Raw genomic sequence first — 16,062 nt, 5'->3', positions numbered from 1 at the left:
ATTTTCTTTTTAACTTTAGAATTTAACTTAAAGATTTGATAAAATTTAAACGTTCACTAAAAATTGCCGTTTTATTTCTACCTGAATATTTTATCGTCAACATCGTATTTAACGTTCTTGTGTAGTTCAAGCAATCATGATAGTTTCAGTTGAACATTAAAAAAAAAAATCATGTATCCCTTGACTCGTAATACTGTTAGTTTAAACATATTTTTTTATAGTGGATTGTGAAACAAGTTTTGCCATTTATATTAATCCCTTTCCAATTTGTGGATGCGAGTGCTGCCTTGTAGCGGCATTAGCCTGCTCTTTGTTTATATCTACAAGCGTGTCTTAAACGTGCAAGAGACATGGCTTTCTCTGAACATGGGTCAGCCTGTTATCGTCCCTTTCCGACGGACAACCATCGTTTCTTCAAGACGATCCTCGCAAATGGTGTCAAGGGAGAGCCGAAAATTGAGTCCCTGAAATTTTTAATCCCGGAACCAGAATCGAACCAGGAACCTTTGTGTTAATAGTCTGATGCACTAACCACCACACCACGGGTAATATTGTTACAACGCTAAAGATATATTCCGATCGGAAATAGAAGACCGTACGTATGGTTTTCATATAAGTGATACGAAAAGGGGTAGGCGTGATTCATATCCTTCCAGGCGTTGGAATTCTCACAAATACTCTAAAAGATCACAAATCGAAAATATGACGCATGTAATCGGCTAGACATTATGTTTTTAACCAACACAAAAACACTAATAGGGAGTAATTTACATTTATATCAATTTGCAAAAGTATAAAAAAAAAAAACATTTGATTTGTATACCCTTTTTTTTGCTGTTCTGTTTTTGTCCTTTTGGTCATACAGCTATTGAATTTTTCCGGTTCTTTTACATTTTTGACTTTAAAATATTGAACCATATTGTAAATAAAAAAAAACACACAAAAAAGTAAAATATACGTACAACTACAAGAAGTAGCATTGAGTATTTTCTTCAAAAACACTAATTCGTGTAACATATCTGCGATCTTTCGAAAAATATCATTACTAAGGGATTCTGCACATCCAAATTATCTGGCTTAATGTGTAGATATATTTTAGAAATATGTTCTTTCAAGAAAATTTCTATAAACTTTTATGCGATACTCAATGTCCTACACTCTCATTCAAACCGCGATAAAGTGTAACTAAGCAGCAGTTACAAATTTCAGCAAAAATTTAAATCATAAAAGTACTGAGCTCCGAGGAAAATTCAAAAAGGAAGGTCTCTAATCAATGGCAAAATCAAAAGCTCAAACCCATCAAACGAATTGATAACAACTTTAATATTCCTCACTTGTAACATGTTTTCTATTATTTAGAAAATGGTGGATAAAAACCCGGTTTAATAGCTAGCTTACCCTAACAGTATATTTTCTGTTCATTGATCATCAAAATAAGTCTTTACGTATTGTTTAACATGGCTATGGTTTAAACACAAACTTGTAAATATAAAAGTACAAGGGTTTGGGGTTTTTTTTTAAATTAAAGAAGTAATATTATAAATATCGTTTTGATATGTTTACAGTGTAAAAATGAATGTCATAATTATTTAAGACATTTTGCGGTTTTAAATTGATTCATTTTACAAGTTTTGAACACATTTAAGAAAAGATTACATGACATTAGTAAGTGAAAGGATTAACATGTATAACACTACAGTAATCCAAATTTGTCTGTTTTGTTCAGGTTCAAAATATTAAAAGTCAGTCATTATATATCATATTTTTTATCATCATGATTAAACGCTTCAATACTGTGGATTTATTTTATTCGTAACAATATTCGTGGATTGCTGACAACTTGCATATTCGTGGATATTTGATTTTGTGGTTTTGTCAATATCTGTATACAAAGTTTATTTAAAATACGTTGTTCGTTGAAAATTTTAACTCGTGGTTCACCTGTTTCCACAAAACCCACAAAAATTGACATCTAACGAATAATAATAAATCCTCAGTAATGTTACAGGTGAAATTGATTATTGCGATTGTATCTGATTATTTTATTATATTACAAATGATGATTGAATGTTTTATTGAAGGTGCCCTACGACATAAGACTCACGCAAGAAGAAAGCAAGTGTATAAACAGCATTTTGAAAATATTAATAGATGTTAAAATATAATACTGATATGGTACATGGTATCATATTTACAGGTTATTGAATGTAATTATATTTTTTAAATACAAGTTATCTATTACTTGTACAAATACAATTTAAAACGACATAAAGATATCGAAATATCAAATGTTATTTCAAGCAGAATGATAGATGTACTTTTTTTTTCTATATTTCGAAATCAGTGTTTATATTTGTAAACTAATTTCTTTTTTCTTTGAATAATCTTTCTGACCATTTGTATGAAACATATGTGCATTGAAACCCTTAAGATAATTACAAAATAATAAATGCTTTATACAAAGTAAGTGGTAAATCTATATGCATCTTAATCCCTTACATTAATGTAGATACATATCACAAGTAGATTCGTTTGACTTTGTTTGATGATAATTGCATACCGTATAGCGGGTTATTTTTGCAGACTGTACATTTTCGCTGATATTTGCGGATGGATAGAAATCACCAAAATAAAGTGTAAATGCAAAATTATTGATAAAAGTTTTAAACCCGCAAACTTGAAAATAATAAACGCCAAAATATTTCGTATACCTTATTTACAGAAAATTGCGATATTGCACACCCGCGAAAATAACGCGTTATACGGTAGAAACTACAATTATTAATGGTGTCAATTATAACAATACATTAGTGAGAAGCAAAATATTTTGAATAAAAGTGAATGGGAAGTATTAACAAGCAAAACCTTCGTAATCATCCAACTTAAATACACTAATAACGCGATGCACCCAGATTATACTGTTCTGCATAGTACGGTGCTTTGGTCATTTGCTCGGATAATGGCTGTACCGACGATTGTCTTTGGTTTGGACTGGTTGTATCGGTATAAGCTAGAGGCTGCTGCAAATATCCAGGGTTTTCTATACCAGAAATACCATTTTCAACAGGCTCTTGAATCTATAAAAAAAATAGATATGTATAACTCACACTGGAAAGAGGTCTTAATTTTCTTTTTGTGACTTTTGAAATGAAAACGGGTTGAATCTATTTGTATGGTATTATTGATAAAGTTAACTGGCAAACATAAAAGCAATATCAAGATTCATCAACATTTTAAGTGTTTCCTTTAAACCCATTGCATTGAAAAATTAGTTCAAATGTTTATGTATGATACCAAGTGAAGGATACAAAAACAAATATGTGTATTGATATTCGATTATTTAAAAAAAAAAAAACGGTTATAGATATGTACTTGCAAATATATTTCCTATTTTTTTGTTTATTAATATTGTATGTCATTTCTCAATTAAAATTGATTAAATGATTGTTTTGTGTTTAACGCCACTTTCACCAAGTGTTATCCGATCTGGAACAATTTTATGGAATTTCCGTTCCACAATGCTCTTCAACTGTTCTTGGTTTGGCTTTCTAACTATTTTGATCTGATTGTCATTGAAGAGTCCAATGTAGACGAAACGCGCGTCTAGCGTATCAAATTATAAGCCTGATACATTTGGTAGCTATCCGCACAATTTTTTTGCAATAAAAAGCAGGAGTGCTCTGGGAAAACCACTGAACTTCGGTACAAAAATTTGCAATAATCCTTAATTAAGGTAAGAACCGATCGCACGTGTAACGTGATGTGAGTGAAAAAATAGTATACACCTATTGACTGTGTGTTAGGGTACTATCAAGTTTATTGTCCTGAGATATCAACTATTGCTCGAGGCAATACCAACTATAGCTTGAGGCAAAGCCGAGAGCAATAGTTGGTATGCGAAGGGAAAACAAACTTGCTATTACCCTTACACCCAGTCAATAGGTGTATACTGTTTTTTCACTCAGTCATGAGATGTTTTATTATACTGAACAACACATCCATTAGGTGTCTTCAATTACCAAATTAACTAAGTTTCTAAAAGTGTAGATATATAATCTGAAAGAAAAGAAAAATGTCACATAGCTTGACATGCAAAAGATGAACTATACGTTTTTTTTTATAGTTCGTGTTGTATTTGTAAATATTACATTTATAAATACTTGTGTTAAACTTTCCGTGTATATAATTAATTCTATCTAAAGTACACCAAACGCAAATAAAGTTTTAGAATACGACGACCAAACATATATTATAAATAAGGCACTTTAGTTTAGATAATTTTTCATGATTTTTATGCACATTTAGTTATGGGTCAGAAATGTTATTTTTCAATGTTAATTTAGATGTTTCACCAATATATTTACTTACCACAGTCCGATGTATAATTGTGGTTCGTTTAATTCCGAATCTGTTTGACCATCTTATTCGATAACAAATAGCTCCCCAACAACAAATTTTAAAGATGAGCACTATAAAAATTACCCTGAAAAAAGTTACGCTAAATAGAGTATTTTATCTTACGACTACACATATGATTTTTTTCAATTTCATGAAAAATTCGGTGAATTACATTGAATGTAAGTATGTTTCGTGTACATTTAAACTTCAAACACACTAGTTAGCCATTGCTTTGTCGATTTATTTTTGATTGATGAGTATGAATGTCCATCTGTTATCTTTTGTTCTTTTTTCATCAATGAGCAATATATATATATATATCCAATAACATTATTTACCAATGTTACCAGAGATTATAACATCTCGGTCGGTCGGCAAAAGTGTAAATGGTTTAATATCCATACGTTTATATTTCCAAGGGACCAACATTTTGCTATGTGATTGCCTCAAGTCTTTCTATATGTTTAGGTCGTAAGTATATACAGGTAATACATATTGCATCAATTTCACATGTGTTGCTTCAATGTCATTAAAAGTCGAATAGTCTATCAACTTTATTATTTGGAAGCACATTTTTTCTGTAGTCATGTTTCAAGAATTAAGTTACTAATTTTTGAAGAAAAAGATAATAACTTGTACAACTCACTTTCTTTGGGTTATATTTATTCAACCAAACATATGCAATCCAAGCAAAAGACACTGATACATGAATTAACACTGACTAGCATGCCAGCTCCAGACCTCAATTAGTGAAAATCATCTCTCTTATCATAACTTGTTTTATTAAGTTTCTCCTTAAAGAGATAGATATTAAAATGCAGGAAAGGGCAGTGTTCGTTATTTGTTTTAGCTTTATTCAAAATCAGTTCGGCCAGACAAATCTCTTTCTCGTACATACAGAGGTCGTCATTATTGAGAGCCAATATATCATCAACAAAAATCTAAAGTTTTGTTAAATTTTTAAATTAGATGTTCTTTCGATGGTTCTTTGCAGATTTTAGTCAATGTTTGTTATGACAATGTCGTCACACGTAGCTTTTTTTAACAGAAGTAAAGCTTCTTCAGTTTCTATTTCTTTTTGAAGAGCTGAAGATGACAAGTCAACTGTAAGGTCACTTCTGAATAATGCTTTATACGGCGAATGATCAATCGTTCATGATTTGACCTGGGGAAAAGAATCGGAAACATGAGATAATTGCATACTATTACTATTTATGTAAACTTTCGCTCTTTTGACGGACTCATGGCTTTGACTTGGTCTATTATGTACCAAGTTAAGCGCTGGCCAAAGAAATTTACGTTCTGTAATTACGTTTTCATTATGACTTTGCAGGATATTTGGAGCTCCAAATGTAAAAAGATGTCAGTACTTGTATGTTGGTAAGCCACTTCAACTGCTCGTTTTGTCTGTAAAGAGCACAATGCACTGAATTTGTTAGAGTTATCTTGGTAGTGCAAGAACGACTTATATTCTCCAACTGAATAGGATTGATTGTCACCAAGGTCTATTTGACATCAAGTCTATAGAGGTTTAGGACGAACGACTAATTTGATGGTTTCGGAGAGATGTTTTCCAAATACACAGTTCATATATCTGAGGCAGAAGCTTGATTAATTTCTCTGCTGATATTGTCATGTTTGATACTATTTACAATGTATAATGTTAAGGGTGCCTCCATGACCAACTCTAGAATGTGTTGATATAATCAAAGGGGCAAAATTCACCAACTGTACAATGATAGATAATTAAGTCTCTTTTGTGATTGATTTTTTCAATTCCGGCTATATTTGAAACATCGTGCTACCTTGAGAAATACCTTTGAACTAGAGAAGGCTTCCCTTACATTACTAATAGTTTTTCGCGCGTGTTACAGTTAAGTACCTGTAAAAATGATAACATGCACACGACAAAAACATATGTAAACCATATGGATACAATCCACTATCGTTATGATATTTCTATGATTTACGGTCAAATTTTCAATAAAGCCTTCACACGAAATATATGTATACGAAAATTATAAAAGAAGAACAAATTGATATACTTTAACAAAATCACTACTCATGTGTTATTTCTGCTGAATCCTCTGCTTCTGATATATGTTGTACAATCTTTGGTTTAGTACAAGTATTAATCAATGTTTTCGAAACACTTTTCAAATAATCTTAAGTAGTATTCTTTAAGCATCTGCTTTTAGCGTCGGTTTACATTTTTAATCTTTTTGATATTATGAAAAAAATTTAATATTTCAAATAACTGTTAATCCATTACATTTCAGACAGAATTATTCTTTTTTACGAATATTTACATAACTATATCCATACTTACACAAACAACGAATTGTTGTCCATTCTGAAAAAAAACAAGCAATGTGCATGTATTACAGAGCCACTACTGTAACATGTAAGAAGTCATACATGATGTGTGAAAACAGCATAGATTTCGTTAATGATAATTGGAGTTATCATAATTTATCTTTTAAAGATGGTTCTCATAGAAGCCTGCATAATTAAAAGAGGCCGCATAGTGAACGGAGTATGCATATAGTCTAGCATTTACAGTTTTTAAATCGCGACAAACTGTAAATAAATATACTTTCGTTTCTTGTTACCAGTGACTGACAGATTCTTAATTGTTATGTTTTTTCTTCACTTTTTGATTCAGCAATGTCTTTCAGAACGAACACAGTTGTGATAATGTCGGATTATAAAATGCACATCGAAATGCTTAAAGTAAGTGAAAATGCTTTTAAAACATATCAATGAGTCAAGATTTGCCTCTAAAATTCGTATCTTTCAAGTTGCCATGCATTTACTATTTATTCTTGAATTGTTTACATATACGATAACTTTCTAAAATTAAGCTTCAATTTTTACAGGAAATATTGTGAAAAATCGATTTTTCAATATTGTGAAACTTTGTTATTTGAAACCAATGTTAACATTTGTCTAACTCTCTGACATATAAATTTAAACATTTCGCTGCCGTCATAATAAAGTGCGAATCCAGCTGGTTCATTTTCACTATCATATGGGAGTATGTCTATTGTAGAATAAAGGATCATGGGGAAACTGTATTTGTTTACGTTTCGAAAATACCAAAATAATTTATTTTAAGGAAAGTTTCAGTTATAGATTACCTTAGCCATATTTGGCACAACGTTTTGGTATTTTGAATCCTCAATGCTCTTCCATTTTGTACTTGTTTGGCTTTATAAATATTTTGATATGAGCGTCACTGATGAGTCTTTATGTAGACGAAACGCGCGTCTGGCGTACTAAATTATAATCCTCGTACCTTTGAAAACTGCTATCAACATATTTTCATTGTGATATGTCTTTTTAATGTACAAACATAGCATCAAAGTTCAAATAAGTCTTATAAAAAAGCTACATAATATAGCATATCGATTATTGAAAGCGATCCATTTTAACCATTAATGCGACGAATTATCACTATTAGTGCAATTATCATTGATGTAGAATTTTCGAAGTTGCTAGGTATTTTTATTGTAGATTTATGTGATAAATGGACATACAACAAATGAAAAAACTTAGTGGATGACTTGAGTATTTATGATATTTTCAAATTGAAATACAAACTCCTCATTCATTCTTCATCAAATACATAGCTATTCAAACTTGTAACAAAAACGCTTCTCAAAATATCACAATATCTTCCACAATCTTATTAGAATTAGTTCTCATCACTTGCTTCTCGATTTTTTATATGTCACACGGCGACATATAAAAAAATCGAGGAGCAAGTGATGAGAACTTATTTAAATAAGATTGTATCTTCCATGTACTTAAATCAAGTTGAATTTTTATATATGTATACTAAATGCAACTGGCTTAATAATTTCAAATTGAAACACCCTACCTTATTTTCGGAGACATCAAGAGAAAGAGAAAGAATCATTTTAATTTGATGAGATCAAGAAGTGGGTTTTTTTTTAATATGAAGATATTACAAACGCCATAGCATATTTAAAGATATTGGATTAATAAAAGACAAACTTCGCTGGTATTCCTCACAAACAATCCTTGTAACATGTATAATGCAAAAGGACAAACTTTGTTGAAGACTCATTGATGGCCTTTGGCTGTTAGATGCTCTTTGGTTGGTTTTTTAGTCTCTTTGATATATTCCCTATTTCCATTCTCTATTTTGTTTTAAATTCATCGTATTATGAAAACGAACTTTTGTAGTGTACTATAGGCAAGGCTCTCAAACATGAACTAAAACTACCGGTTAACCGGTAAATCGGTCGAACTACTACTCGAGTAACCGGTTAGGCAAAATTGTACGATTTGACAACACTCATATTAAGCTCATTATAAATATGTTAGGAAAGTAGTGTGGTTTATTATCCCTTTTTCTCCCGTCTCGTTTCGATTTAAGCTTTAGATAGATAAAAGATGCTGGCATATGTGACAATGTGACAACTCTCCATCCGAGTCGCAATTTATAAAAGTAGACCATTATAGGCACGGTCTTCAACATGGAGTCTTGGCTCACACAGAACAGCAAGTTATAAAGGGCTCCAGTGTAAAACCTTTCAAACGGGAAAACCAACGGTTTAATATATATCAATATGTACGTAATTAGTGATGAAGTGTCATGGAAATGAATAAATAAAACGAAGGACCAAGATCCTTACGATTTAGGAGAAATTAAATAGAAAACATTTGAAATAAATGTTATTTCTATTGAATTTATTACAGTGTTAAAATTAAAGTTTCCTCCACGAGATAAACTTTATCAAATCCTTCTCTTACTTTATCTATTGTTTGAGCAAGTCGGCACAATTTAGGCTTTAATAGATAAAACAAATTTGAATTAATATAGTGAAAATGCATCGCATATACAATACTTATGAATCGTTCTACAGTGAAAATGAAAGTATAATATCATTATTCGACAGTAAACTTGACTCGCATAAAGAAAGCATCATAGAGGAATTTAGTTCAATATGAAAAAACTGAATGACAAAACATTTTCTACGTTATACAACTTTAGTAATTGTGTTGAAATGAATATTGTTCTGCAACAACATCGTACCTGCTAGTTTTAAATCACCTGCACAATTTGTTCGTGAAAAGTCCTAAATATTCACCTATTTCGGTATATATTTCACAGCTGGATGCCTTGAGGCGCGATAAAACCCTGTTCGCATCTGTTACATTGTCTTACAAGTATTATTTATTTTTTAGCATATACATTTTAACTAATTTTCTTCGTTTTTCTCAAAAATCAAAAGAAAATTCGTCTGTTTATTTATTATTCTACATCAGAAATTTATGGCATATACAGTGAAAATGATATTTTAAGATCTGCACTTTACATACACTGACACTGATTAAGGTTTTATGACCGACACCCTATATATCTAGGACGCAAAATGAATTTGATGCCAATGTCAGTAGTATCTCAAAACGTTCAGCTTGTTAAGTGGTCCCAATTTTTTATAAAACGAGGGACGAAAGATACCAGAGGGACAGTCAAACACATAGATTAAAAATTGAATTGAGAACGCCATGGCTAATAATAAAACATTAGACAAACAGACAAATACAAGAACAGGTGGTCCGGAAGGGTAAGCATATCCTGCTCCTCATGTGCCGTCCATCTTGTTGCTTATTTTATTACTAACTCCAGTAAATAGTAATTCGGAAGGTTGCAATCTTTTTTTTAGTCATATACGTATGTATACAACAACAAGCATATATAACAGGAATCTCTCAAAATCAATACAACCAACGTTTTGCCCCTTGATAAAGATAAGTACATACAATACAAGTGGAAAAACTGGGCACTGCTTCTAGACCGACTCGTAAAGCTTGGTTTTTAAGTATTTAGCTTTACCCTGACGAATATTCGGATCTCATTCACTCGAGATGGAAGAACTGGTTGATAATTGATTGTATAAATAATTTTATTAAAATCATAGGTACAAGTCCTGTTCAAGAACAATTCACTAAAACACTAATAAAACTATTCACCTCAATTGTCTAGAATGCTTTTTTCTACTAACCTTCATTGTGAACGTAAAATCAAATAATTTGAAGGCAAATGATGAAAACACACACATAGACATTACTAACTAATTGATTAAAGGAGATCTTATCAGTGTTCAAATTCTTTTTAGGAAAACATAGCTGATGGTCTTTATTTTCAATAGTTTATTGATATGTTAACATAGAGTGGATGAAATTCTAATATAAATCATGTCAGTATTAAGACACTCACTAATGGTCTGGTGATACCATCGGGGTCTAACGTTCTACCAGCAGCGGTATAAACCCAGTACTGATAAACTTAATAGAAGTTTAATAATCGCGAGCTTTAGAGTCAAATGTCTGCGATCACCATCTCTGGAATTGCTCAATCCAAAATATTTGAAAGCCAAGGATACATAATGAGCCAAATGCATAAAGTGGGTCTTTTTCCTGAGTAAGTAATCACACATTCAAGTAACCCATAACAGGGAAGATATTTCTTGTAACAAGATTGAATGAAACAAACAGATATGAAGATGTGGATTGCAAATCACTTTTTATAACTTTTGATTTTCATATTTTAACGCAGATGACTTACCTATATATATATCAATGTCTGTCGTATAAAGCTGCGTATTTACAAACACAAATTTGTCTACTTCCTGATACCTGATATTTTCTATTTTAGGCAATACTATGAGGTTGACGACCCAAAACGACATGAAATACCTCTCGCATCATTTTAAAAAATGTTTTCTATTTTACTTCACAATTTTAATTGAAGATAGGATATATTTATCTAAACGTTCTCTAAAAAGTTTCGTTTCTCTATGATATTATTAGTCTCATTGACAGCATACTACTTTAAGGTGGTATGGGTGTCTTCCATCATCTTGGATTGTAAAAAACAGAGAACAAAAGGTCTAGATTTTCTATTAGATTAGCAAAATTTGATGCAGGAATGCAAATATTTATTGTTAATTTTCATTTAAAAGAACCAATTTATAAGAATATAACTTATAAATATTAATATTTATGCAAATATTAATTATTTTTGGTTGGTTTTATTATTTTTTTAAATTGGCATTTACAGGGGACGTAACTCTAAAACAGTGCATTTTCTGAAGGATTCTACTAGGAATTTTCCTATTTTGTATTTTAGCGGGAAAAACGTACGGTGACCCTATCTTTTCTTTTGATATTCTCAAAGCATTATCTAAAAGCTATCTTTTCCTTAAGTATTTAACAATTCTATCATTTTGTTTAGTTTCTAATCACAAAATGGTGTTTTTTCCTGTACAATCCATACAAAATTTGTCATTTTGTCACGTCCTGTAGTTTGAAAAAATGCGCGGTGACCTATCATTTTTATTATATTTTTCAACATATATCAACAGATACTACGTTTTGGCAAAGTATGAACAAATTCTATCATTTTTATTTTAGACTCCAATACCACCTTAAGTGCTTGATGAGTGTAGTTCTAACAACTGTACATTGAAAAATTAATCATGTACCTTTTGGTCAGTAATTCTACTACATCAATGTAAGCGCCACTGCTGGTGGGCGTTTCGTCCCCGAGAGTATCACCAGCCCAGTAGTCAGCATTTCGGTGTTGACAAGAATGTCAATTAAATCGTCATATTTATAAATGTCCTGTTTCAACACATTTTTTTCAAACTAAGGATTTTTTTTATCCCACTAAAAGATTATCATAACCGTATTTGGCACAACTTTTTTTTGGAATTTTTGATCATCGATGCCTTTCAACTTTGTACTTGTTTGGCTTTATAACTGTTTTGGATGTGAGCGTCACTGATGAGTCTTGTGTAGACGAAACGCGAATCGGCGTACTTAATTATAATCCTGGTACCTTTCGTAACTATTTACATCACTGGTTCGATGCTACTGCTGGTGGAGATTTCGTCCCAGAGGGTATTACAATCCCAGTAGTCAGCAACTGTACATGGAAAAATTAATCATTTACCTTCTGGTCAGTAATTATACTGCATCACTGTTAGTGCCAGTGCTGGTGTATGTTTCGTCGCCGAGAGTATCACCAGCCCAGTTATCAGAACTTCGTCTTTGACATGTATATCAATTACATGGTCATTTTTATAAATTTACTGTTACAAACTTTGCTTTTTCGATAAACTAAGGATTTTCTTATCCCACTATACATTACTATAGCCGTTTTTGGCACAACTTTTCATGATTTTTGGTTCTCAAGGCTCTTCAGCTTTGTAATTGTTTGTCTTTATAACTATTTCGATTTGAGCGTCACTGATGAGTCTTATGTAGACAAAACGCGCGTCGGCGTATTAAATTATAGTCATGATACTTTATGATAACTTATTAGTCCGATCCGAAATCGAAGACAGTATTGCAGGGTTTTCATATAAATCATAAGGAAGGGGGTAGACGAGAATTATACCCATCAGGGCATTGGGATCAGGACAAATGCTTTGAAAGATCACAATTTGGTTAACTGAACGTCTGTAATTGGCTAGACACTAAGTATTAACAAAAGTAAAAATGACAGATAGTAATTTACCTCTGTTTCCATTTGCAAAATTGTAAAAAAAACAATCATCGTCTACCCTTTACATTATGCTTTAGTCTTTTTTTTTTGTAATAGCAATTCAATTGTCCCGTTTAATTCACATCCTTTAATTTCGAGTATGAGACCCTATTTTGAATAAAAATATAAAAAACAGATAGACATACTATACGTGTGCGCGCAAGTTATAATTTTTTTTAAAAGTAGAATTGTGTAGTTTCTTCAAAAACACTAAATCGCGTGTTATTTGAACGATCTGAAAAACAATTCCGACAAAGCTATTATTACGCTCACCAGTTAATAAATTTAAAGTTCATATTTCAACATATCTGACACTGCAGACATATTTTTAAAGCATTAAACTTTAGTTAATGTGCGGATGAAAAGGTATTATTTTTTAATAATAGAACTTTCAGTTTTCGATAGTGTAATGTTTAGTATGTTTCAAACCTTAGAATAGTCATTTGATCTACAGGTTGCACTTTGTAAATACAGCTGTTTCTCTTAGGTAATATTACAGTCAAGGTATAAATAGTTAATAAATTCAGTGTTAGTTTAATCTGTTAGAAGTTCGAAGCATATAAACGTTCAAAAAATTTGCCGCACAGCCCTATATTTTTACCTTTGAATTTGTGTTTAGTGCATATGTACTATCAATTCTAGTATATGTGTCTCAAGTGATACGTTACTCAAAGGTAGTTGATTTTGTTGAACGAGGAATACTGCTTTCTCCAAAATTGCTAAGACAGGGCTATGAATCAATCAAATTAAAATCATCGCTAAAGAAATTTTACGGTCACAATCATGAGCTGATTGGCCATTATGACAAAAGTGTGTAAGAAATCATATCTGATATTCTTTCTCAGTCATAATAACCTTTCATCTTTACTTTACTGTACAGAGAAATAACACGACGGATGCCGTATACGGTGCAGGAAATGCGTACCCTTCCGTAGCACCTGATTTCACCCCGGTTTTTAGTGGAGTTCGAGTTTTTTCTTATTTATTATTTATGACTGTTGATGTAAATTTGCTAAGGTTTTGTGAGTCTTTGTTGACTGCTTGGTTTTGAATGTTATTGTCTAGAATATGACTTTTTTTAAATTCAAGGTGAAAGTGGAACATTTCAGTCGAAAAAAAGGAGTTCCTATGGGAAATTCCATTGTCAGTATTTACAGAAATGCAACCTACAACATTTAAAATGCAAACCTTTAAACCTCCCCCATAAAACTTCAAAAAAATTATAGAACAAGAAATTTATGCATTGCAAAACCTAAAAAGCAAAAAAGGCATATAATTTCATACACTTACAAAAAACACAGCAGAAGTTTAATTTTTAATTATACGTCGGTAACATCAGACGTGAATATAGATAATAATACTTCCTTAACTTTAAACTGTGAATCGTCGAAGTCTGTTTATGTTCCTTGTGGTCATATTATTACAGGGAATCTCAATATCGTTCAAGACAGAGAGGTTAGAAACTTTTTAAAAAAAGGACCAAAATATCGCCGTCAATCTAAAATAGATTGGAAAGAGTGTCGTCAAGTCACCAAAAATGATCTTTCCTCTTTTTGTAAAAAGTGGTGTAAACGGGGAAAATCTGGTAAAAAATCTCTTGATTCTTATTTGAATAAATGTATGAATGTGGTAGATAAGAGAAATATCACATTTTCAAAATAATTTAGAAATAAACAATACAGTACATAATACACCTATTTCCAGAATAAGAAATATTCTTCAAGAACTTTCAAAGCGGTTTGTGTTTGTACCGGCCGACAAAGCAGCCAATAATGTGGTAGTGGTATGTCGTAAATTCGTGTATTTGGTTTTCATGTTATATTTGTTATTCTCGTGGTGTTTTGTCTGATGCCTGGTCCGTTTCTGTATGTGTTACGTTTCGGTGTTATGTCGTTGTTCTCCTCTTATATTTAATGCGTTTCCCTCGGTTTTAGTTTGATACCCCGATTTTGTTTTTTGTCCATAGATTTATGAGTTTTGAACAGTGGTATACTAATGTTGCCTTTATATACTACACGGACGTTCTTAAGAATGAAGTAAATTTTAAATTCATTAACTTTCAAGTCCATCCGCTCCACAGAGATTCATATAGTAAACAAACATATCACAACCACATCAAAGCTTAAAGCTTCTTCTGAAAATTTGAAGGTCCCGACAATGTATTGGCTACCTAAACTACACAAAAAAACATTTAAATATCGTTTTATCTCGACATCTAGTTAGTGTTCTATAACTAATCTTTCAGTGCTTTTATCAAGTTCATCATTTACTATTAAAGAGGTTATCGTAAACTATTGTAATAAAATATATGAACATAGAGGTATAAACAAGTTTTGGTGTGTAAAAAAATCTTTAGATGTTTTAGATTAATTACGTGCTTTTGGTGGTCCTTTTCATTCTGTTGACATTTTTGATTTTCTCCTCTTTACACTACACTTCCACACTATCTTATTAAACAAAAAATTTCCTATTTAATTGAATGGTCGTATGGTAAAGCTGAATGAAAATATATTTGCTGCAATTCATTTAAAGCCTTCTTCTCTAATGAGAAAGGTAAATACGCTAGATATACTGACTGGAGGAGTGATAAGATGATTGAAACGGTTAATTTACTCCTTGATAATATTTATATACGTTTCTGCAATAAAGTTTATCGACAGGTTGTGGGTATCCCCATGGGCACTAATTATGCCCCTTTAATAGCAGACTTGGTTTTTGTACTGTTACGAATCACAGTTTATGACTAAACTCAGTAAACTCAATTTGCATTTAATTGATAATTTCAACAACACTTACCGTTATTTTGATGATATCTTTTCGTTAGATAATCAAACATTTCCACAATTTACTGCTGAAATTTATCCCAATGGACTGACTTTAAATATATCTAATTTATACGGTAATAAATGTCCTTTATTTAGATGCATATGTTTTAAACGGTAAACTCCATACTAAAATTTACGACAAAAGGGACGATTTTTCGTTCCCTATTGTTAATTTTTAATTTTAAGATGGTGGTGTTCCTTGGCATATTCTTACGGCGTTTATATTTCACAGCTCGTTCGTTATGCCCATGTATG

The 16,062-nt window shown here is 31.5% G+C and overlaps 1 protein-coding gene across 3 annotated transcripts; it reads right to left on the bottom strand.

Annotated features, from left to right (window-relative positions):
• Positions 1-2,025: 2,025 nt before the first annotated feature.
• On the bottom strand, positions 2,026-11,075 carry LOC134721916 (uncharacterized). 3 transcript variants are annotated; one of them, XR_010107943.1, is made up of 4 exons: positions 11,000-11,075; positions 6,728-6,751; positions 4,369-4,483; positions 2,026-3,077 (listed from the first exon to the last, which is right to left on the bottom strand). XR_010107943.1 is itself a non-coding variant. In XM_063585215.1 (3 exons), the coding sequence occupies exons 1-3, from the start codon at positions 5,716-5,718 to the stop codon at positions 2,892-2,894; spliced, it is 309 nt and encodes a 102-aa protein (XP_063441285.1). In that variant the 5' UTR covers positions 5,719-5,792; the 3' UTR covers positions 2,026-2,891. The 3 variants fall into 3 exon arrangements, 1 of the variants encoding a protein (XP_063441285.1); XR_010107944.1 differs by lacking the exon at positions 6,728-6,751 and having other exon boundaries at positions 11,000-11,055; XM_063585215.1 differs by lacking the exons at positions 6,728-6,751; positions 11,000-11,075 and adding an exon at positions 5,711-5,792.
• Positions 11,076-16,062: the final 4,987 nt, after the last annotated feature.

This window comes from Mytilus trossulus, chromosome 6, assembly GCF_036588685.1.
Source record: "Mytilus trossulus isolate FHL-02 chromosome 6, PNRI_Mtr1.1.1.hap1, whole genome shotgun sequence".
NCBI lineage: Eukaryota > Metazoa > Mollusca > Bivalvia > Mytilida > Mytilidae > Mytilus > Mytilus trossulus.
The sequence above is the reverse complement of the archived record's forward strand: the minus strand, read 5'-3'. Positions and strand labels throughout refer to the sequence as shown.